This window comes from Eptatretus burgeri, chromosome 9 (assembly GCF_056783735.1).
Source record: "Eptatretus burgeri isolate ZD-2024b chromosome 9, Ebu_testis_v1, whole genome shotgun sequence".
Taxonomy (NCBI): domain Eukaryota; kingdom Metazoa; phylum Chordata; class Myxini; order Myxiniformes; family Myxinidae; genus Eptatretus; species Eptatretus burgeri.
The window spans coordinates 45504492-45530097 of record NC_140969.1 but is presented as its reverse complement, the minus strand read 5'-3'; the positions used below and the strand labels follow the sequence as shown (position 1 = coordinate 45530097).

The following is a 25606-nucleotide window of genomic DNA, read 5'->3' as shown; positions in this document are numbered from 1 at the left end:
AGTGCAAGTACAAACGAGAAAGTAACTCGGGAGAGCACATACCTCCTCTGTGCAATGCCTGATCCAATAGAACATATCAGGCCCGATAAATGTATCGTTTTTAGCTCATCTCTCAATGGTGAAGAATCACTTTTAAAATTATATAAATCTCATATCCGGATTCGGATCTACACCAAAATCGAATCAATTTGTCTTTGTCACACAGCCCACCTGTCAATGAAGTTTCGTATGAATCCGTCCACAACTTTTTGAGATATCGTGCTATATAGTTGGGGGGGGGGCAAGTGGTCCTAGACAATGGGCCCGTAGGACTTTCATGATGAGAAGTTGCCACCTATTTAGATATGTTCTACATATGTCTAGGAACAGGAAAATTGATGTTGCCAATTTTGGAGCTGTGTCAAATGGCGGCCATTTTGAATTCCAAAATGGCTGCCATGATCATGCTTTTTTCTTCAATTAATACAATTATTGCTCATATTTTAAAAATAATATCAAAATATAATCCTATAATATGAGTGAACATGAATAGGAGAGACATTATGATTTATTGTATGCATATTTAAAATAATTATAAGGTCATTTTGAATTTCAAAATGGCCACCATTTGAAATGAGCTGTTTATTTATTTTAATATTCTTCTAAATCCATTGAAATAGAGTATTTTTTTATTTCTAAGAAACTTTGGGATGCGACTTCTAACAGACAATAAAATATTAAATTAATTGTCCCTTTTGAGTATCCGCAACAAATAATTAGCTATAGAGGGCAGCATCTGGGTTACCTGCTGCCTCTACTGCATCCATAAGCACATGGCATTGGACAGAAGTTTCTGCTGTATTGTCATGCAAAGTGATCAAAGCATATATTGTTACTAAGGTAAGTTTAAGTTACAGTACTTGTTTTTAATTGTGCTTACATGTCCAGAAAGCTTTGAAAATATATCAGCAAAAAGTTTAAAGAAAGGCTTTTATAAGAAGCCAACAAATTAATGTGGAAAGCTTATCACCCATAGGCCTATATCATCCATTATAACCATTGTCAAAGTTGTAACAATAGACTGAAATATATAAACATAAAATGTCTGTACATATCTTCCCTCAATAGTATTCTAAACAAATTGTATTTTTATAAAACACGGCAACAACGCCAACAAGGTGTCAACAATGCTTACGAATTGGTAATTACGGAAAGCCGTATGGGATACTCTGGATAACTTTTAAATTAAAATATATCTCTATTAAAACACAGTATGCTAACATGTAGAAATACTTCCAATCACTGACCCACATAACCTCACATGGACACATAAATACTACCCCAGTACACATATTATGGATTTATGTTTGTTTGTTTTTTTCTAGTGAACTGACCCACCTTGGAGCAAACCTTTAGATTACTGTGTGGATGCTTTGAACCACCCGGTGCGAAGTGTACGACATGCACATGGTATTGGACAGAAGTTTATACTGTAAATAATGTTATGCAAAGTGACCACGACTTATTGTTAGTAAGGTAATTTGCAGTAATTGTATTTAATTGTGCTTAGATTGTCAAAAAGGTTTTACAAAAAGTTAAAAAGAAAGGCTGTAAAAACAATCTAATTAATGCAGTTTTGTTCTTTTTCTTAATTTTCTAGTGGGCCGACCCACCTTGGATTAAACCCAACAGTTACTGTGTTGCTAATGGAAAATGGATGCTTTTGGACCACCTGGTGCAAAGACGTCAAGGCAGGAAACAAATTTTTTGTCCCTGCATTATCTGTCAGCAAAAGACTGATGAATAACTTGTTAAGAGACCAACTTCTCACCAAAATGTTATTGACTTCATCAGAGGACGTGCAGGCTATCGTGATGGTGAATATCCAGAAATAGATCGACGGCTTCGCGATTCAACAGCAGACAGCCTTAAAGCAGTTGCCCATCTTGGCATAGAAGTTGTTATCAGAACACATGTCACCGTGACAAATGCAAAATAGCCAAAGAACGTTTTGAGCAACACGTGTTTCATAAAGCAAATCCCAAATCGGGAAGTTCCCACACTCCTTTGGATCCTTCCAATCCAACCACCAGTGCTGGTGCTTTCACAAGATCAAAGTCAAAACCATACAACAGTGATGTGTGTTTCTTTTGTGATGGTAAATCTACAAAAACCTACCCTTTGTTTAAAGTCCGAACTGATGAAGCTGGCAAAAATCTCCATGAAGCAATAAGAAAGGCTGGCAATAACGAGTTATGTGTGAAATTAAACACAGCAATCGACCCCAATGATGCTCACACTATTGACATTCGATATCACAAGAAATGCTATACCCAACAAGTTACCAATGTTGTCCGCAAACCACCAGTAAAAGATCTAAAACAACAAAGTGCCAAACGAGAAGTGACTGTGTTTATCGTTTTATATACGAGCGAACGTGCATATCTGAGTACCAGTTGCTTAGGTGAGTCTCTAATTGTGCAAAAAAGTTTGAGAAATACACCTTTAGGTATCGTTTTTAGATAACACTTGTTACCACAATATTTAAAGGGGGATGGTCTGATTTCATCACATGCAGTTTTCACATTGATTGAATGGCTTTGACTCTCTACCCCACCTGTGAAGTTTCATGCTGGTATTTCAATCGTTTTGACAAGAGAGCTAAAAATGTGCATTTGCAAGCCCCATAGAATACTGTGGTTAAACTAATTGGTTGACCAATAGTAAGCAAGTTTTGGCGTACAAAATCCAAACTAAACATCTTGCAGCCCTACAATTTCACAGGGTCAATGAAAAGAATAGCAGCTTTCTTCGCATATCAAAATTTATACCACGTCCGGTTAAATCCGGGGGTCAATGTTAGGATGAAGTTGTTGATCGGACCATGACCCTTAATTTTTAATGCAATTTGTAACTTTTTGGTGGCCATTTTGAATTTCAGGATGGGTGATATCATATGTAATTTGAACAAAATATTACCTACATTGATTTTGAAGTGTTAACAACAATGAAAACCTATCATTTTGCTTTCAAAATTGAGGTAAAATACTTTCATTGAAACGAACCAAGCGAAAAATAGTGGCAAAACGGGCCATTTTGAAATCCAAGATGGCTGCCGTCTGCCACACTTCCAAAAATGGCAGCATGCATTTTCATGTACTTTGGTACCTAGATAATGAATTAAAATAGGTGGCACCTTCTCATCATGAAAATCCTACAGGTGTCCACTCCCCCCCCCCCCCCCACTAATATCCTGGTGTGAGAAAGTGCTACATCACCAAAATTAGCAAAATTAATGACATCGATCCATACACCATAACAAGGAAAAAAACATTTTAATACAAGGTCTAAGGCTTGTAATGGAGCGCGCGCACGCACGCACACACATGCACGCACACGCACACACACACACACACACACACACACACACACACACACACACACACACACACACGAGACAAACACTTAATACAGCAACTGAGCTTGGGACAGTGGCATACTGAGAGGGGTGAAGAGGGGGGTATTTGTCCCTGGGCGCCAGGTTCCAGGGTGGGCTGCCAAATTCACAACCAGTTAAACAAGTTCGCCCAGAATTCAGCTATTCTCATAAAATTATGGATCTTTAAGATGTTTGTGTTATGCGTGATAATGTGACATCAAATGTGAGTATATCAGCAGAAATATCATGCCCTGGGAAATCTCTTGTTTTTCAGTGTTAGATTGATTAAAAAAAAAATAGCGAAGTACCAATGCTACACAAATGATCACGAACCCTCTCCAGTCATGGTGTCGGCTGGAAAAAGCAAACCACTTGATCACGAACCTTCTCGAGTCATGGTTTCTCAGTGGCAGATTCACGACGTCGGCGCATCATGTGGGCATCTGGCATCATACAGAATAGGGGATTATCTACTCTAACTCAGAAATGAATAAATATTGAACTGTCCTTTCGTGTTTTTTTTCATCTTTGTTTTGGAATCGAGTGGAGTGGTCAATGGTCAATTAATTGAAATTTTAATAGAAAGATCATAGTTTCCCAATGTCTATGACCAGTGGGGTTAGGGGTCTGGGGGGGGGGAGGAGGTGAAAGGAGGGAAGTGCAAAATTATGTTTTGCTCCCAGGCGCCAGGACACCCTCAGTCCGCCACTGGCTTTGGAGAAGTGGGAAGTGACATCACTTCCTGGGATTCTCTCGGTACCAGCGACGTCACGACAATGGCGCCACTTTTCTCACCGCACTCAGTGGGGCATTTCCTCAGGAGGAATTGCCTCCTCCCCATGTATGTCAACCGATGGGGATTGTCTGTGCTTTATCCTTTTAAATGCTGAACATCAATGAAGGAAGCAGCACGTACCATTTTTAATGTCTCTGGTATAACTCAGCCGGGATTTGAACCCTCAGCCCGGATTTGAACCGCCGACATCCCAGACTCAGAGCGGACGCTCTAAGTTATCAATAATTTTCAATGGCTACATTGGGGGGAGAACATGGTGATGTACCTAGTGTATGGTATGAGTTTCTACACGATGGAACAATTCAAGAGTTTCAAAGCTTTGAAAGCTTACAACTAATTTGTCAGTGGCTGCATATGGAATTTGTATGCATACTACTTCCAAGAATCTTCATTGAGCATGTTAGCCTGTCGAGTCAGTTGTGTTTTTATCATCTTTATTCATGATAAATTCATCCATGATTCACTGTTGTAAAGTTTCCTTCATACATCCTTATACTAATGCCTCCACATGTCATGGTGTTTGTTTATCCTATTTATGTATCACACGACGAAGTTTAGGGTACTTCATATGACATTTGGGTACTTCTCATAATTACAACAGGGGAGGATCTGAATGGCAACACCTGGAATTTTGCTTGACATGCTCTCTCCCAGATGTATAAATAACCCATATCCATTAATTTCTAATCATTAAAGACCTATGAAAAGTCTGCAGAAGTTTGTTGGGAAAAACTAAATGACTGTATTACTTTTGTAATAGATTTTATATCATCTCTTGGTGCATGGTCCCAAATTAAAACTAAAATTAAATGACATAGGCTATGACAACGAGCTTACATTCAACACTGTTTAGTTTAAACTACCTGAGTGTAGTTGTTCTTGGAAGAAGACCTTTCTTGCTTCGACTGTTGAAGTGTTTGTTTTTTTATTTTCATAGGCTCCAGAATTTGCTATGACAGCCCATGATGAAGTTACTCAAATAAGTTATATCTATGCCGTACCGAGTGCGACTAACATTTCAATTACATTTGAATGAAATGAAATGTCATTCTGTTTAACTTAATAAAATTAATAGATGGTATTCATAGAATACTTATCCCATGCAGTCTTGAGAAGGATTTGTCACGAGCCAACTCAGCAAATTTGTAATTGCATCTATCTACACTTTTGAGGTAAATCTTTACTATTGTTACGGTTGTGGGGTCGATGGAGGAATTTCCTAGCGAAGTTAGGATTTAATAGAGTTGTTTGGTCCGTGGACCAAACAACTCTATTAGGAGTGTAGGAGATATCTTGGTGTAAATTAAGTTGGGAGATTATCAGATGAAGTGTTACTTGTCACCACACGGGGGGTGGTGCTGTGTTAATTAGATAGGAATTGAGGCCAAGTTCCCCTAGTATGTAATTGCCTCCTGTGACCTTCCCCTACGTTTATTTGCAAGTCAGCCATGAAAGAAGTGCGTTTTTATAAAAACCACAGCCATAACAAAAAGCAAGCAAAATGTGCCGAGCAGGCAGAAGCCCCACCTTCCCGGGTTTTGTGCGAGCAAACCACGCCCGGAGGTGGAAGAAGTGAGGAGGTTTTTTTGGTTTGCTTGTTGGTTGAGAGTTTGGTGTGTGAGGGACGCGGTCAGAGAGAACGGAGAGAGGAGATGGCCTGTAAGATCGGGCATTATGGCCGGCTTTCCTTCGACGCATGAAGAAGACGGCATGATTCTCGTATTCATGCTGAGGCGAATTGGCTCGCATAGTGAAGCAAAATGGTGGCCATCGACTCTTGGCTGGTCGTGAGCGATGGACCTCGAAGCCTCATGTGTGTCACCAAAGGGAGCGGTGCCATTCTGCAGAGAGCGTATTGGCAAGCGTGATCGACGAGGAAGCTGCATGGTAGTCTCTGAGCCTTGGCTTTGAATACCGCTTCACGAATTGCCTCACGTGCGTTTCCCGCCCAGAGAGCGGCTCAACACCATTTTGGACGCATCTACCCACACAGGACAAAGCGCCTTGATTGAAAAGTTTCATAAAGACCATCTCTGGACCAAGTGCCAGAATAAAGGGAGGATTTTCTTTCATTTTGTTTTCCCCTTGTCTGTATCAGAGTCCATGTGTAGAGGCACCTCGACTTTAGACTTTAATTTACTTCATGTATTATTACTACATTCTGAATTGTACTGTTGTAAATATTTCTATTTTCATGAAATCCCCGTTTATTTTAAGTTGTTTTTTTTTATACTTTATATTTTAAGGTGTTTTTAATAAATGAATTTTATTTTAAATTTATTCATGAAATCCCCGTTTATTCTATCTGTGCCTCCGTCACTCCGCCAGTGCCGCGTCCTGCCCCTCCTGCACGCACTATAATCCTGAGGATCACGCGTCTGCCTCCTCAGGAAAACAACTCAGCTATCCAGGCCTGATCGGTGTTAACCGCCTGTCCACCACAATTTGGGAGGGGACACAAATTATCGATGTAAATGTGCATCATGTAGCGGTGCCTCCAGGTGGGGAGAAGTCTCCAACATTTTCAGTGCGGTATTCCTGTCCCCACATTTTCCAGTACAGTGAGGTGTTTTGAATTATAAACAGTAGGTATGTTTTTTCTTCATGCACATCACCTGGATTTTTTTTTTGCCTATGCAGAGCTGTCAGTTGCCTATACACTGCCCAAATAAAGGTATGCGGCAGAAGAAGGTGCTGCATGCTGGAACAAGATCATCCGGAGGGCGGGTACTCTGTTGTTGTGTACAAATTATACTTTGAAAAGTCTGCTGCAGAGTACATTCATAAGGCTTTACAAAGTAGCGTTTACTATTGTTCTCGAGTGTTTTCATAACTACCAATGCTGACAAAGATGCCAGAATAGATGCTAAGCTAAAGTATAAATCAGGAGATAGTTAAAACGCCAAATTGTATGTCTTCTTCTTCTTTGCTTTTTTCACCAGCCAAGTACAATAAAGGCTGAACCGATTACAAATGATACTAATTGGTTCACGAGCGCCAGCCAGAGTGACCACTATATTCGTTATGTCTGTGTGTCTGTCGGTCCAGAGCATAACTCCGTGGACTTTGATGCGATCTTGATGAAACTTGGTTATGTGTTCGCTATCAATGTCTAGTTGTGTTTTCTTGGATGAGGGCGTGGCTACGCCCATTGTGGGTGGAGCCACGCCCAAAAAATAGCCATTTTTAGGGGGTAGTCGGATTAAAAATCTATCTTCTCCTAGCGAATTGACTGAATGGAATGGGTTCTTCGGTATTTGAATGGCAAAATGAATTATCTAAAACTCGTCTTTGTCCGATTTTTCATTTTCGTCCCAAGGTCAAGGTCACAAGGTCAAAAACTTAGAAAATTGCGAATTTTGACACAAAAATCATACGACCGCACAAACTTTGAGAGCTCGGATGACAATTTTTTTATGCATAAAATGTTGAGGTCATTCCCCACCAAAAGTCTTGAAACCATTTTGCTCTATCTCGAACACCTTGCCAGTGGCGCCCCCTTCAAGTTTGTTTTTACACTGATTTCATCAAAGTATGGATAATCCGAGGAGTGTGAAATCCCATATAGCCTATATGATGTTATATTGTTCCTGGAATGTTCCAGAGGAAGTTTTGCACCAAAGGTCATAATCCTTGACCTTTGACCTTTAAAGGCCACAAACGTCAAATTTTCAAAGTTGTGGGAATCGAACCGGGTTTTTGACCTTCTTCGATTAACTAACACCAATAAACTATAGCACGTATCCTGTTTCCTTATTTTAATGTCCACAACATTGTTTTGTGACCTTTAAAGGTTATGCAAAGGTCAAATTTTGAAAGTTGTTGAACGAAACCAGGTTTTCGACATTTTGCAGTTAATAACCTGTCACTCGTACCACATCATGTTGATCATTTTTATAACTTGGTCAAACATTATCACATTGTCTCATCTTTGACTTCTGAAACAATCTACACCGTCAAATACCGCTCGTGAACCATCGTCGTCTTCAGACTTCTTTCGAATGGTTTTCAGTGTATGCTCAATATGTGCTATATCAAATGGTCATGTAGTATGTGATAAAGTTTAAATTTCCTCCGTTAACCAGTTTTCGATGGACACTCTTAACAAAATGCAGACATGTACGTACACGACCGATTGCTTAAGCCCGCTTTTCGCTTCGCGAGCACGGGCTAACTACATTTACCGTAAACAAAATGCTGAGAACAGACTCTCGCATGCTCGCCAAATTCATTCTCATCGTCAACGTTTATCTGTCTACTCTCTTGTCTGATCACCTTGGTCCGTCTTAAATGTTAGTATCATGAATAGTTTTATACCGTTCTCTCCCCAATCACAATCTCCACATGTTTCACACCCACACAGGGCACAGAACGGAGGCAATTTATGATTAAATTTGGTAAGATAAAACGTAAAATGTACATTGAACACAGACACATTGTGAGGATACAGCAGTGATTGTGTACAATATACTGTCCCCATGCCAGTTTGTGTGTCCACCAACATAGCTGCCATTGCAATTACCAGGGATGTGTTCCACTATCAATCAACTTGCTAGCGCTTGCCAAGCCAGGCGTTCCTTGACAACGGTGTCGTTGGTTGCTTGCTTGAGTGCTTCAACCACTTGGTGAGTGCTCTACAAGCTGATTGGAAATGGAACAGACCCCAGGAAACGGATCTTGCGAGCAACGTCATATTCAATACAAACTCGATAAATAATCAATACAATATTATTAACAGTGTAATATTTATTTAGATGGTAGTAGATCAATATTGTACGTGGGGTAATCAAAATATCTTTCAAACAACATAATCACAACAGACCAAGACATGGTAAAGTGTATTTATGGCAAAGTGGATTTTCTTCGTAACCAAGGTTACTCAGAAAATATACTGTATAAATGTTTTTTGTTTTTTTTAATACTGTACATACAGCTCATTAAACTTTTTTGGCACCACTGTGAGTATCTCGTTTGTAAAACTTTGACGTGTGGCTGAGTTTTGTTTAATCATTGAGCGAAGGCTCATAATGTAGGCTTGTACATGACAAAGACATTAGCAGACATCAATGTACTTTAACATGAATTGCAAGGACATCAGCAGGGAAAGGACAAACTAATATGGTATGTGGAATTTGAATCTGAACCAAACATCATGAACCAGAGGTTCAGTGAGAATACTACAGGGTAACCCAAAGTAATATGTCAATATTAAATAAACAAAAAAAATTGAAGCTTTAATAGAAAATTGCGAGAGCTTCATACCCCTGTGAAGTGGAGGGCTGATCCAGAAGCTACAGCTCCGCAAAGGTTGCTGATATGCCCACCGACCATCAACTGCCAGGAATCATGGGCCAGCTTTCGACTAAAGCTGTCTTTAAGATGGGATGGTAGAAATTTTGTTGGCTCATCACAATGCACACCAGACCAGCCATCATCACAGCTGGGAAGACAATGAGCAGATGAGAATGTGGATGAGAATGAGGAAGTAAAAGGAGCTGAAGATTGTATGAGGGTTGGACTTTGGAGCTAATCCTTAGATAATGCTGTGTTCAAATATATTTGGTGTTCAGTTTCTAGGAATTGTCTGAACTGAGCACTTGTTCAAACAAGTCCTGAATGAGATCAGACAAAACATTTTACTTCAATAAACATTTACTTTACTTCCCTGTTATTTACCACATCTCCTCTGGTCTAGCTCCCTCTGGTAAGGGTCTCCCCAACAACTCTCGGATGTACGCATTCCTCCAGTAACTCCCTCATGGTTAAACTCCTAAAATCCAGGCTTTCTGCAAATCTTTCCGAGCAAGCACGCTGACATTGGGCCAACGTTGGCAAAGGTTAGAATGGTCGCAAGAGGATTTAATGTTGGTTGAACTTTGGGAAAAGCAACGTCTATTTCCCAACATTGGTCCAATTTTGATCCATCATTGCTTCAATGGCAGCCACATGGCATAAAAATGATGGGACAAAGGATAACGTTGAGCAAATGGAAAAGTATGTTGGGCCAGTGGTAGTGCATATATATATATATATATATATATATATATATATATATATATATATATATATATATATATATATATATATATATATATATATATATATATATATATATACACACATACATATACACAGTAGACTAGGCGTAAGTTGTCACCATCGGGACCGAGAAAAAAGTGACGACTTACGCGTATGCGAACATTCATGATGACTGTGGAGTGAAGGATGAAGTCGCGCGTGGCCTGGACACGTATGTGTGAGAGCCGGCTATTGTACCAAAAGGAAAACACAATCCTCGGGGCATAGGTGGGGGTTCATTGGTGAGTTGGAAAGTGATCAAGCAAAGTTGGAATTCATGAATCAGTTTATGAAAAGTAAAGATAATGAACAACTGTAAGACAACTCATATACCATCGGTGATGGTATGGTGACAAATTACATGACACACAGTCATCGTGGTGATGATTACCACTCAATGCCTATGTGTAAGTGAGTGCGGTAATGTACAAAACAAGCCAATATAAAACCATGATCGGACTTCAACACTCAGCTCGATCGATCCTTTACTCCTTCGCGAAGTAATCCGTTATGTTTGACTGCCTCAAACTCTTGGGCATCTGGTGCATGAGAAAGGACTCAAACCGGTCATTGTATTCCATGATGTTGTCTGGGCAATCCTCCACCGAAAGACAGTATCAGCCGAATATTTGGCCGAATCGGCCGAAACCGAATATTTGGCTGAGCCGACATTTGCCAAAACCAGATGATGAGCACGTCATCGACATCTTCAAAGGACACACATTTCACGGGTTTCACACTTACCACCGGCCTCGCGATCTACTCCACTTGTCCAACTATCTTGCCCTTATTCTTCAAGATATCGTTCAATGTCTGCCGTCTGATGTCCAACTTCTCAGCGATGGCTGTTTTCTTCATCAGTGGGTTTGCCTCGCAAAACTGGATACTGTCGTATTTTTCTTGGTAGGTTTTAGTTGTAAGCTTACGCTTAGTCGCTATTGTCCTACCTGCAGTAAGATCAACGTGTGTACGCAGTTATAAATGGCCTATCACTGGCGGTGTAAACCAATGAGCGAGCATCACGATTCCATGAAATCGGGCTTCTCACGAGGAAGCAGTTCCGTGTGACGAGTTAGGAGTGGTAATTTACTTGCGTTTCCATTACGTGGGAACGGACAACATCTGACGACTTAGACGAAGTGACGACTTAGAGATGACGACTTACAGAGGGATGACCCTTTATTCAAAGGGATTTAACATGAGATAAATTCGGGACTTTTTGACGCTGCCGACTTAGGCGAAGTGACGACTTACACGCTGCCGACTTACGCCTAGTCTACTGTATATATATATATATATATATATATATATATATATATATATATATATATATATATATATATATATACATATATATATATATATATATATATATATATATATATATATCAACACTAATAAAAGGTGGTGTGTGTGTGTGTGTGTGTGTGTGTGTGTGTGTGTGTGTGTGTGTGTGTGTGTGTGTGTGTGTGTGTGTGTGTGTGTGTGTGTGTGTGTGTGTGTGTGTGTGTGTGTGTGTGTGTGTGTGTGTGTGTGTGTGTGTGTGTGTGTGTGTGTGTCCTCCAGAACTCCAAAATTATAAAACCTAGTAGTCTGAAACTTTGCATGCACACTAAAAAAAAACTCCAGGAAAGTGCAAGAGTTAAAATTGGGTGTTTGGGTAAATTAAAACACCCCTTTTGAAGATAATTAATGGCCTTATATATTTGTAGCCTTCATCAGGCGATCCTTGGCCACCTCACTGTCTGGGATCTTAAGGCGTTTCCTGGGTAACCTTGCTGGGGTCTGAAGCCACCATGTTTTTTGACCTGCTCAACCTTATGCCGACTTGGAACAGGCTGCAACTTTGAACAAGCTGTTCATCAAAGCCATGAATCACTGGGTACATTGCAATGCTTATGAACTCCCAGAGACGTCAGCATTCGTTGTTTTATTTCATTTCCGCATATGCGTTCGCCATGAGTACCTCTTAAACTCATGTTTAAGAAGTCCTTTGATCAGACTGTCTGTGTCTGTCTGTGTCTGTCTGTCTGTGTCTGTCTGTCTGTGTCTGTCTGTGTCTGTCTGTCTGTGTCTGTCTGTCTGTGTGTGTCTGTCTGTGTGTGTCTGTCTGTCTGTGTGTCTGTCTGTGTCTGTGTGTGTCTGTCTGTGTGTGTCTGTCTGTGTGTGTCTGTCTGTCTGTGTGTCTGTCTGTGTCTGTCTGTGTCTGTCTGTGTCTGTCTGTCTGTGCCTGTCTGTCTGTGTCTGTCTGTGTCTGTCTGTCTGTGTCTGTCTGTCTGTGTCTGTCTGTCTGTGTCTGTCTGTCTGTGTCTGTCTGTGTCTGTCTGTCTGTCTGTCTGTGTCTGTCTGTCTGTGTCTGTCTGTCTGTGTCTGTCTGTCTGTGTCTGTCTGTCTGTGTCTGTCTGTCTGTGTCTGTCTGTCTGTGTCTGTCTGTCTGTGTCTGTCTGTCTGTGTCTGTCTGTCTGTGTCTGTCTGTCTGTGTCTGTCTGTCTGTGTCTGTCTGTCTGTGTCTGTCTGTCTGTGTCTGTCTGTCTGTGTCTGTCTGTCTGTGTCTGTCTGTCTGTGTCTGTCTGTCTGTGTCTGTCTGTCTGTGTCTGTCTGTCTGTGTCTGTCTGTGTCTGTCTGTCTGTGTGTGTCTGTGTCTGTCTGTCTGTGTGTGTCTGTGTGTGTCTGTGTGTGCCTGTGTGTGTCTGTGTCTGTCTGTGTCTGTCTGTGTCTGTCTGTGTCTGTCTGTCTGTGTCTGTCTGTGTCTGTCTGTCTGTCTGTGTGTCTGTGTCTGTCTGTCCGTGTCTGTCTGTCCGTGTCTGTCTGTCCGTGTCTGTCTGTCCGTGTCTGTCTGTCCGTGTCTGTCTGTCCGTGTCTGTCTGTCCGTGTCTGTCTGTCCGTGTCTGTCTGTCTGTGTCTGTCTGTCTGTGTCTGTCTGTCTGTCCCGAGCATTGCTCCGTGGGTTTTGATCCGATCCTGATGAAATTTTGGTGGGAGGTTTATATCATGATCTAGTTGTGTTTTCCTGAAAATGGGCATGGTCCACCCATTATGGGCAGAGCCACGCCCAAAAAACGTGTTTTTAGGGAGAAGCCGATTTCAATTTGCATCTTCTCCGAGGGGTTTGTCGAATCTGACAGGGGTTTCGGTATTTGGTTAGCCCAATGGCACCTGCATAGCCCCACGGAGCTCGATTTTTCATTTTCGTCCCAAGGTCAAGGTCACAAGGTCACAAACTTAGAAAATTGTGATTTTGACATAAGAAATTTTCTTCTCCGAGGGGTTTGTCGAATCTGGCAGGGGTTTCAGCATTTGGTTAGCCCAATGGCCCCTGCATATCCCCACAGAGCTCGATTTTTCATTTTCGTCCCAAGGTCAAGGCCACATGGTCACGAACTTAGAAATTTGCGAATTGTGTTTTTAGGGTGTAGCCGATTTCAATTTGCATCTTCTCCTCGGTGGTTTGTCGAATCTGGCAGGGGTTTTGGTACTTGGTTAGCCCAGTGGCACCTGCATAGCCCCACAGACCTTGATTTTTCATTTTCGTCCCAAGGTCAAGGTCACAAGGTCACGAACTTAGAAAATTGCGATTTTGACATAAAAATCCATCTTCTCCGAGGGGGTTGTCGAATCTGGCAGATGTTTCGGTATTTGGTTAGCCCAATGGCACCTGCATAGCCCCATGGAGCTCGATTTTTCATTTTAGTCCCAAGGTCAAGGTCACAAGGTCATGAACTTAGAAAATTTCGAATTTTGACATAAAAATCAGACGACCACCCAAACTTTGAGAGCTAGGATGACAATATTTTTTATGCATAATCTTGAGGTCATTCCCCACCTAAAGTCTTGAAACCATTTTGCTCTATCTCGAACACCTTGCCCGTGACGCACCCTTCAAGTTTGTTTTTACGCTGATTTCATCAAAGTATGGATAATCCGAGGAGTGTGAAATGCCATATAGCCTATATGACGTTATATTGTTCCTGGAATGTTCCAGAGGAAGTTTTGCACCAAAGGTCATAATCCTTGACCTTTGACCTTTAAAGTTCACAAAGGTCAAATTTTCAGAGTTGTTGGAATCCAACCGGGTTTTCGACCTTCTTCGACGAACTAACTCCATTAAGCTATAGCACGTATCCTGTTTCCTTATTTTAATGTCCACAACATTGTTTTATGACCTTTAAATGTTATGCAAAGGTCAAATTTTGAAAGTTGTTGAACGAAACCGGGTTTTCGACATTTTACACCTAATAACCTGTCACTCGTACCACATCATGTTGATCATTTTTATAACTTGGTCAAACATTATCACATTGTCTCATCCTTGACTTCTGAAACAATCTACATCGTCAAATACCGCTCGTGAACCATCGTCGTCTTCAGACTTGTTAATTTGTAAGTCAGAGATGCGATTAAAGACATTATGTGAGCGATGCAATAAAGGAGAATTAAGAGAACGGAGAAAAGAAACGTTGTAACAGTGGGACTTTTTAGACACGGGATGAAGGAAAGGTCGAATTTAAAACAGCCTTTTGAAGAAGAAAAAGAGTGGCGAATTATGATACAACACCGAGAACCACACGTGTGAAGGAGAAAGCTGTAACATCTTAAGAGACCTTTATTTATTTATTCATTTCATTTTTGATAAAGATCACATAAGATTAGGTAAAGGAGAGATTGTAGAAAAATTGTGTGGGTGTTTGGTGAATTTGGATCGGCAAACGCAGAAGGAAGCTGGTCGTTCGACGAAAGTTACAAGAAGAAGAAGAGGGGATGGAGAAACACATGCTTTCAGGAGGTGTAACATGACAGGTTAAAATAATACATTTTTTTTTTTTTTAAGATGAGGTAAGTTTAGGTGAAGGAAAGGTTGAAGAAAAAATTGTGAAGGTGTATGGTGAATATGGGTTGGCAAAAGTAGATGGGAGATCGTCAGAAGAGTCGGTACAGGAAGTCACGTGGTTACGTGGGGTATTATGTGAGGGAAAAGGTATTTTTTTATATTTTAAGACATGAAACAGAGGGTATCATTGAGTGGGATAGAAGGAGTGTGAGGGTGGAGGGAAAAGTGGAGAAACTAAAACTGATGGTAATAGAATATATACAAATGTCTACACGGTGGGATGGTATTAGATGGGAGAAAATACAAATAAACACGATCACGCACACAAACAGGAAGAAGAGTAGGCCGCAAGGAAATCCGATATGAAAAGACAATGGAAACTCAACAATTAGCACAAGATTTAACGCAAGACCGAACTAGAAACACAAAGTAAACGCAGAGATAACAAAATGATTGTAAAAACACAACAAAAAACAACCCGATATGCAATGTGAGATGAGACAGCGTGACAATACAAAGTATTTTTCATGAAACTGGTGCATCTCCATTTTCTTGGACCTCCTGTGCTGTCAATAATGTTGTTGGCAAGTCATGTGTATTCCACAAAATGTCACAAAGAGCATGAAGCTGTTGTGCTACCATGATATGCTCTGCTATAAAACAGAATTTCCAGTTGTTGGCCTCAACGTTTTATGGTTTCAACGACCCCATTTCTCTTTTAGAAGGTAATGGAAAGGAATAAAGGGAAATGGAGACATAAAAATGCAATTCTGAAATTAATACCTGCATCACATCTCCATTACAGCACTAAAATGCACGTAAAAATGGCAGGCACTATTGTTTCGTTCAGGTTGTTATGGTATAATGCAAATTATACTACACCTTCAGAAAGATCAACTTTTTTCTCTCAATGTCAAGTGGTTGTGAAACCAATTTAAATACTTGGTCATATTATTCGCTTCAACATTTAAGGGCCAAAAAATAAGAAAACCGATATCAAGAAATATGTGCATGCTGCGGGACATACATGCAAGAACCACGACTGCAATGTCCTCGACCTGTGCAGGCATCCAGGCAGCTGTCCCCAATGTAAACGTTATCAATGGCCCAGCTTTGCCTCCAATCAAAAGGAAAGTCCTGCTTCCAGCGCAGTCGTGTAGCCGAGGACCTGTGAACAGCATGTGGTTGTCATTAGCAAGGAAGCTTGTGTTGAAAAGACATCATCAGCGAGCTTCATTTGCCATGACATACACACCAGGTGTGTGGCGGTAGCAGAAGCGTGACCCTGGTCCAGTGTGAAAACATATCTGAAACGAGGAAGGTTTGCCGCTGTACCATATTGCAGTCTGCGCTCGTGGGTAGACAATTTTGGCGCACGTGATTCCAGCTTTGGCCAAAATTCAGGGAGAACTCCAGTTCAACCGCTATGGAGGATACAAGGGGAAAGAAAAATGAGAGAGCAAAAACCTGAATACCAAATTTATTTTAAAATAACTGTAAACAAGAATTATCTTGTTCCGACAGAATTGTGCAGAGGTAGTACACTGCCCTTTGAGCTAAGATGGGGTTAGATTCTGGACCCAACTATGAACTATAGGATTGGTGCTTTGCAGGTGGAGCATTGCACCACAAAACGTGCCCTCCCTCAGATAGATGTTAAACTGGGTATCCTGTCTCCCAGCAATAGCTGGTGAATGTTTAAAATATTAAACATCCTAGAGATGCCTTTTGTGTAAAGTAGGCAAGTTATCACCAGCATCCTGACAAGATTCCAAATTTCTACCACGTTCAGGTGAATATTCATTAAAACAAAGAATAACCTGTGAAAATTAGTGAAAAACATCAAGTACAAAACAAAGACTCAAATGTAAAAAAAACAACAAAAAAAAACAATCACAGACAATGTGGAATGAAATACATTGTTGCTTAAAGGACACAAATACATTTTGCTGCAACAAAGCATTCCCAAATACTTAAAAGCATTTCAGAAACAGATCTGTAAGAAGTATCAGCAACAAATGCATCAGTGTATAGTGCATACAATAATTTTATTTTTTTTTGTATACCTTGTCGAAGCTCGTGTGAGAGCCAACACACAACGCACATCAAGGGGGCATGAGACAGGAGGGGAGGGAGTGGGAAGGACAAAATAGTGGGGAACAGAGACATTTGGAGATCTGTGGAAGGGAGAGGGATGGGATGGGGAACATGGGGAATAGAAGATGGACATTACAGGGACTTTCAGGAAGGAAAGCAGGGAATTTGAAGGAGGTGGGCTTGGGTGGATTATCGGGGGTAGAAAAGATCGAGGATTTGGATAGGGGATGATAAGAGGTGGTGGTGAACAGCTGTTTTGAAGGCCTGGAGGGAAGAATGGGAATGAATACAGTGAGGGAGTTCATTCCAAAGGCGGGAAAAAAGAGGAATGAAAGAGTGAAGGTGAGCAGTGATTCGTGATTTTGGTAGTTTCACCAGAAGGGGGTTGTTGGCGGACCTTGAGCGCCCTGTGGAAATGTGGTGGGGACAAATCACAGAGAGAGCAGGGGGGGCGAGGCTGGAGAGGAGACGGTAGAAGACAGAAAGACCACCGACCAACCTGCGGTGATTGAGTGAGAGGCCCAAAGACTAAGCCTCATTGCGGGATTAGTTGGTGGATTGTTATCCCTGGTGTTGGTTTAATGGCTAGGGTGGTGGGCTTGTGATCCTGAAGATCCTGAGTTGAAATCGCCATCGGCTGTTGAATTAATACCAGGTGTGGTTGACTCTGCCTGTCATCCTTCTTAGGTTGGCAAAATGAGTGCCAGCTTGCTGGTATCCTGCATTGGAGTGGTGACCCATCCAGGATTGTGCCCAATAGCCAAGGAGACTGCTGAGGCAGTACTAACACTCTGCACAGAGTATGGTCCCAATGTATGGATGTATGTTTGTATATACTGTGTGTATATATATATATATATATATATATATATATATATATATATATATATATATATATATATATATATATTACTAAAACTCTCATCTTGTATGTATGTATGTATGTATGTATGTATGTATGTAAGTATGTATGTATGCAAGTATGAATGTATGTTCCCGAAATACAGCCAAAATGGTACACAATAGCGCAAAAATTTTAGGGCCACCTAAATCCACCCAGGGGTGGATTTATACACCATTCTCCTGTGGTGTGCAGTATCAAGTTTCGTTAAAATCGGGCAACGAAAAATATATTAAAAAATCAATTCCTCATTCAGTCAAGTTCTCTTCAAGATTATTTGATCAATGCAAACAAACTCAGCGATATCGTTCGCTGGAGCTATCTTGTTTTTTTTTTTGAAATGATTTTTTTATCCACCGCTGTCACAACGGGAACCCAACGGGTTCACGGGTCGTCTCGTTTCTATACATATTGTGACGTCCACGGGACTTGAACAGTCCCGCCAACGTAGAATGAGCCGAAACGATGGAGGCGGTTTATTTATTTATAACCCAAACATGGCGGTTCTGATCGCTCTACCGCAAACGGGACGAGGAAGGTGGCACGGGTCACTTTTCACTGAGTTGATGATGTTTATTTGTTTTTATTATTACCAGAAATAGCAAGACTCGGCAAGAAGAGGGATCCGGGGCGATTCGACGGGATGGTGTGGGATCGGGCGTGGGGAAAAAACACAGACAATTCCAATGAATATACAGTTCTCAATCCCTCTAAGGCGCCAAGCACACACACACACACACACACACACACACACACACACACACACACACACACACACACACACACACACACACACACACACACACACACACACACACACACAAAACATAGCTATTTCTGGTGGTCAGGCTGGACCGTGGTGTGGACGCAACTGTCCCTGGATCGGCGTCGGACGAGCTGGCCTTGCTCTCGTCAGGGGGGCAGGAGAAACCGTGGTGCTGTCGACCTCCTGGTCTTGGCCCAAGTCCGCTCACAGCCGCCAGGGAACCAGTTCTGGCGCCAAGTTGCGAGCAGGAGAGGGAGGCAGGTCCGCCCGCCGTTCGACCCCGTACTCCGAGTCAGCAGAACCCCAGAGCCAACCAAGGTGAGGCACGAGGCTCAGCAAGGCTCCAAGACACGATGAAGAACACGATCGAATCAGCACAACAACAAGGACGCTCTCCGCGCAACAGCCTCCACACCAAAAAACACGATCGTTTTTGTCCCGATCTTCTTCCTCTTCCTTTTCGACCCCGAACAGAACCTTTTTATCCTTCTGTCCTCGTCACTTCAATCGAGCCGTTTATTGGCCCACCGCCATCGCCTTCCGCCAATCGTGATCACGGGGCGGAGCCATCCGCTGCACTGTCCTGTGACGTCAGGGCCAGTCTCCAGGGACTACTAAAACGGGTTTATGCAGACACCCTTACCCTATCCCGTGTCCCTTTCTAATTACGTGACAATTATCATTTCCCCCCTTGAAGAAATGAACATTTACTAGACAACTTATCACCACTGAATTGCTACTTATTACATCGAGATCCTGGTAAACTCGAACAGCATGGCATACATAATTAAACATCCTAATTACCCTTTGAATGCATACCCCCCCTCAAACGTAACACTGCCCCCTCCTCTGGTACCGCAGCTCCTGCAAGGTATATCATAGGCGCTACCGTACCAGCCTTAACACTTACTGACTCACACCTAATTAACCTAACAAAATAAAGTAGGAGGGGCAATGGGCAGCGAGTCGCAGCTAACTTACCTATCCTGCTTAATGTACTTACCTTACTTACCCCCTTATGGCCTTATCCTCGCCTAAACAATCATTCGTTTTCTAATTTTTTTATTTTTATTATTTTATCACATGAGAGCACTGAGCGAAGTTGCACTCCATCCTCCGGATCATCGCTCTTGCCCAGCACTCTTCCAGTGATCTGGGGAGGGGAAACAAAAGGTTCCACAAAAACACAACACTTATACTTTATATTCCTACTCTAAGCCTTAACGATACTATTCACAGGATATTTACACTTGACCGCCTCCCCCAGTGGATGCTAATAGACCCAGCGTTACCTGGGGAGCCAATTTTCAAATTTGCTTGCCCCAAAATTATGCGGACATCATGCCCTTGCTGCACCTGTCAAGTTGTGCGGGATCGAGTGGGACTCACACATCTTCACAACACTCACACCATGGTCATCATCACATTTCTAGGTCATGGTCCTCATTTTAATCATGCAGGCTGAATCCCGTCGTGGTCGTGGGGTGGGTTACCACAAGATGATGGGGGCATCTCAGGTGCAACCATGCCCACAGGTAAGCTTTAGTCCAACCCAGACGTTTCTCCGCCCTGCTCCCTTTGATTCCCACCCCCCTGGTAGCCATCAGCTCTCATCCCGTACAACACACTGGAAGGGGTCTCACTGGCTCCTCTGGCCTTCCTGGGTCGCCAAGGTCCTACCCGTCTTGGTCGCCCAACCAGACCCTCTCCCAGTTGCCTCCAGACACTGTCACCATAAGCCACCAGGTGGTGAATCGCCTTGAAGGGGGTCGCAATTCCCGCTCACCGTGAGCTTCAGCAATCCCTGTGGACAAGCACATCATCCCCACCCACAAAACCCACATGACTCCCCCACCCCATCGGCCTTACAAGTAACACCTGCATTTCTAACACTTCACCGACCATGACCTTCCCTGTTACCACACCATGCCCAATAAAAAAACAATGTGTGCACCATACATTTCACTTCTTCACTTAAAACAACTCACACAGCACTTCTCACCCGATCCACGCACCAGCCATTGGACAGCCACTCGTGCCCGCTTTGTTTCCAATTATCCACTGTCCCGATTGTCACTCTAAAACCCAGCAGAACTTACAAACCCATGCCAATTTTCCCACAATTCATTTTTTTCCACCAAAGGAGGGCACTTCGCCACAATCTCAGCAGCCGAGCATGGCCGTATATGCTCAGCCCAATCTAGTCTCTCCGACCCCCGACAGTGATCTCCGGACCCGACCTATGAAAGGGCATCTCGGATAGACCTGGCGGTTCAGCAGGAGGATTCACCCTCTCCGAGTCTAAAAGTCTATTGGAGCGTCCCTCCATCGCCGGGTACCGGCAATATCGTTGCATGTGTCCTCTTCGCCCGCACCGGAAACAACTCCCCATAAAAGGCCCCCGTGAGTATCGGTGAAATGTCTCTTCCGGTTCCGGACCCCCTCGGCCATAATCAAATTGCTCTATTGGCTGGGCTGGACCCCGCCGCTTTGGCGCACTAACTACCGGATTACCCTTTATCAAACTTGACAGTTTCTGGCAAATTTCCTGAAACATTTGGGTAATGCCAATTTCTCCCAGCCCCTCTCCTTGATCCTGGATCTCCGCCTGTCGGACCGTCACCGATGGCCTCTCGGCCACCCGACCCGGCCGCCTCCACGAGGCCAGCCTGGCTGCGCACTCAGCCGCTCGGTGAACGGTGGGTAGATCCTGTAGCTCCACTAGCGCTCGGACCTCAGGGTCCGGAAGAGCAGCTAAAAATTTCTCTAGTGCCAGTCTGTCCCATGCCTCCACTGTAAGGTCCCGATACGCGATCCTGACTGATTGGTAAATGTCCTGTGCCAGCTCCTGCACTGTCTCACCCAGCTTTAATCTGCGGTGCTGGAGCTGGGCCCGCACCAGATCACAGTTTGCCGCGAACCCAAACCGACGGCTGAACGCCTCGCAAATGTGGGAGCTGGTCAAGATCCGCTCCGCGATCACGTTTAACACATCTGCGGCTGGTCCCCGCAACGTTGCCACCAAATTCCCTGAACGTTCCTGCTCATTCCACCCGTTTAGTCGGGAAATGCACTCAAATTGCGTCAGAAAAGCTTCAACGCTCCCTGACCCGTCGAAATTTACCAGGGGGATCACTTTTACGGTGGCCCGCTTCTCAGTTTCTCCCTTGTCCGAATCCAGCCCAGGGATCAAACACCCTTGTGGCTGCGTATCCAATTTCGGAGCCCACTGTGGCCAAAGATGTCTTGTGGTGAGGGTCTCATGGGTCAATTTTGCCTCCTGTTCCAAACGTTGAATGGACCGATTCACCTCTTCCCGCAGGAACTTCTGGGCCCGCACAACCTCCTCCAAGGCTCCGTCGCGAGTTTGTAGCTGCTCCTCAACCAACCCGGACACTCTACTTACAAAAGACGGCTCTACCAGGCCTTTATCCAAGACTTCATCTTGGCTCATAATTTTATCTTGTTCGTCCAAACGAGCCTCCAATCCTTTTACCTCCTCCGCCAAATTCATCCCTTGCTTCCTCAGCTCTCCCCACTCTTCAACTTGCTTTTTCAATTAGCTTTTTTCAATTTTTCAACTTGCTTTTTTCAACTTGCTTCAACTTCAACTTTTATTTTTTAACAATATGGTTGCCAAATCACGTGACCGATGACATCATGAATTTTTTTTTTCTGTGGACCATTTTATCCCTAGATGACCCTCAAAAATTTTCATACTGATCGGATGTGGCGTTCTACATATGCAATTATGACATCATAACGAGGGCACCTATGATGTCATAATAAATTGCAATCTTTCCCCAAGAGGAGTACTTACCATGTGCCAAGCTTCAATTTTTTCCTTGGTGCGGTTTCAGAGATACAGAGGTCCAAATTTTTCCCGTTTTTCCAATATGACTGCCACATCACATGACCTATGACATCATAATCATCATTGAAACATTCTAAATGAGTAGTCGCACCAATGGTGAAAATTCCGTCTCAATCCGACAAGCGGTTGCGGAGAAAAAGACAAAAGTTCTGTGCGGATAAACAGACAGACCCAAATGCAATACCCTCTCCAAATCCTTCTCCGAAAGAAGATGTAGGTATGGTGTCACATGATCATTTCTTATGACCATCGCTATCTTGTTTACATACATTTTAGAGGAACATGCCTTCACCGTTTTTCATTTTTACCCCAAAGAAGGCGAAGGAGGTTATGTTTTCACCCCTCTCTGTCTGTTTGTTTGTGTACAGGATATCTCAAAAAGTTGTGGACGGATCCGGATGAAATTTTGTGGACAGGTTTGGTGTGTGACAAGGCCGAACTGATTAGATTTTGGTGAGATCTGGATTTGGATCCTACGACTAGAATTTTTAAAGTAATTCTTCACCATTGAGAGATAAGGCTAAACTCATATATCGCACGATATCTCAAAAATTTGTGGATGGATTAGGATGAAACTTGGTGGAAAGGTTATGTGTGTGACCACGACGAATTGGTTCAATTTCGCGGAAGATCCAAATCTGGGTCTGGATCTGAGGATTATTTAATTTTTTAAGTGATTCTTCACCTTTGATAGGGCCAAAAACGATATGGAGCATGATATTTCAATTTCAGAGCCAGCCTTAACACCCTGATAACTCACAGTAACAGAATGTTTTCGAATCACAATCTGCAACAAAGTCAAACTGCAAGAAGGAGTCTTTGTCGATGGGGAGGTCAGATGTGACAGCATAACGCCAGACTGTCTTGTTGATGAAGGCAAGTCCATTGCTGGATGCTCTACACAAGGTTGAAATAGATGCTCCTGGATGGAGCAACCAACGATGGTCATCAAGTGTTGAGAAATTGTCCTCAAGCTCCCGCAGACCACTCGTGCTGCCTCCCACCACTATCTGTCATCACAAAGAGTGGCATGAGAGCATAAGAAAGAATTAAAAAGCAAAACAGAATCTGTGATATGATGCTTTGTGAAAAATTTGTTTTTCTTGTACTACAGAACTTGTCATATACAACAATTCCTAAGGAAATGAAATCGAGTCTATATTTTTGTTTTTCTTAAACATTTGCCATCATGATTTTTGAAAGGACAAAAACTTTCACATTCATATCAGAAGTATTGATCAAATTTGCCATTAGTGAACAAAAATAGCTGGAATCTCATGTTTCTCTGTCAAATGAAACCCGTGCTTTGAAACAGGTCAAACTGCAAGTAAGAAAATTGGTAAAGTTTCAATCTCAAGTTTGCAGTTATATGGTTGTTATTTTGAATCCAACACACTTGAGAATTAAAAGATTGCTCTCGGATTGCTATCCACACATGTATGCACATCCCAAACCGCCTTCTCTGCTGACATCCATACAAAGCGTACTTTAGAACTTCGTGTCCACAATTTATTAATGTGCTGCCAGAATATCCTCTATCATGAAAGCTTAAAACAGCCCAAAACATCCAAATGTATAAACATAAATATTACATGTGTTTTGTTAAAAAATATATATTTAAATTTGCTTTGTGTTCAATCATGTATATGCAGCACCTGATTACTGGTTGCATCTATTCTGGAGTCGTGGCTGTGCAGCCCTATTCGTTTGAACAATATTTTTGAAATGGTCCAGGCTTATTTGGCAGCACGGTATTGAATAAATAACTTTATGATCCAAAAGTACGCCTCAAAGATCAGGGTGGCATTTTAAAACTGGGCCTGCAGGCCACTTTTGAAAAGGAATGTTCAATGTCCACCACAATGTATCTCTGTGGAAGTTTGAAATGCCCTGAGGGCAGAGCTCTTAATAAGGAGGATATATGTTCTCTGAACCTCCCAAGTAGTTTAACTTAGACCCTATTTCAATCACAATGAGTAACAACACCATCTTCATTGCAAACAATTTATTTTAGACATTCAAGAACAGAAACTTAACCAAAGAATATCACTAACTATAATGTTAGGAGCTCGTAGGCAAAGCTAAAACACAAGGGACAGGGATAGGATCAAATAGGATGGATGAATTAAAATGAAAAAAAAAATTCAGAGGAGTAAAGCCTGATGTCAGGAAGTTCAGAGGAAGACACCGGAAGTCAGCTGGAAAGAGCCAGTCGAATGAGAGATGACCTTTAGCAGCCATGTACTTGCGGAACCACAGTGCCAAATTAGAATGCGTCAGTGCAGCACCTGGAGGGATCAGCAGCACATGGTGTTCATTGGGGAGAGGGCTGAGAGCATTGGCAGTGTATGAATGGCACAGTTGAATTCCATACTCTTAAAGAGAGATGGAAACCTCACCTAACAAAAACCAATCATCGAGCCCTGTGTATGACTCAGCATGTGTTGCTCACCTCCACAGATTTTTGATGAACCAACTCTGAAAGTTGGATGGGATCCCTCTCCCATCAATTGTTCTGCCTTGAATCATCAACAACTCCACTCCCCGACGTCTCAAACCATAATGCCATGGACTTTCCTTAACTTTTCCGAGATTGTAGTCTCGAGACTCTCATAATTCAACAATCCCAAACATTTTGTATTGATACAAAGTTAAGGCTCGTGGAAAAGCAAGAATTAGTACATTGAATGGATCAGCACACAGGACAACAGTAACATTTGTGAGAGGGGGGAAACACCAACAGCAAAGTTGAAGGCCAAGATAGAGGCAGACTTGGACAAACAATGAGTGTAGAGAGGAATGAGGGGCAGGAGAGGATGCATGAGGTGGACAAGATGGATACAGAAAG

The 25606-nt window shown here is 42.4% G+C and overlaps 1 protein-coding gene across 1 annotated transcript in view; it reads right to left on the bottom strand.

The window, feature by feature from the left end:
• RELN (reelin) overlaps positions 1-25606 on the bottom strand; it is a 346725-nt gene that overhangs the window by 81732 nt on the left and 239387 nt on the right. The window contains exons 45-48 of the mRNA XM_085894992.1: positions 23519-23768; positions 16376-16544; positions 16148-16288; positions 9477-9654 (exon numbers count right to left, since the gene is read on the bottom strand). Coding sequence (XP_085751118.1) covers positions 9477-9654; positions 16148-16288; positions 16376-16544; positions 23519-23768 — 738 coding nt within the window. The remainder of the gene's footprint in view (positions 1-9476; positions 9655-16147; positions 16289-16375; positions 16545-23518; positions 23769-25606) is intronic.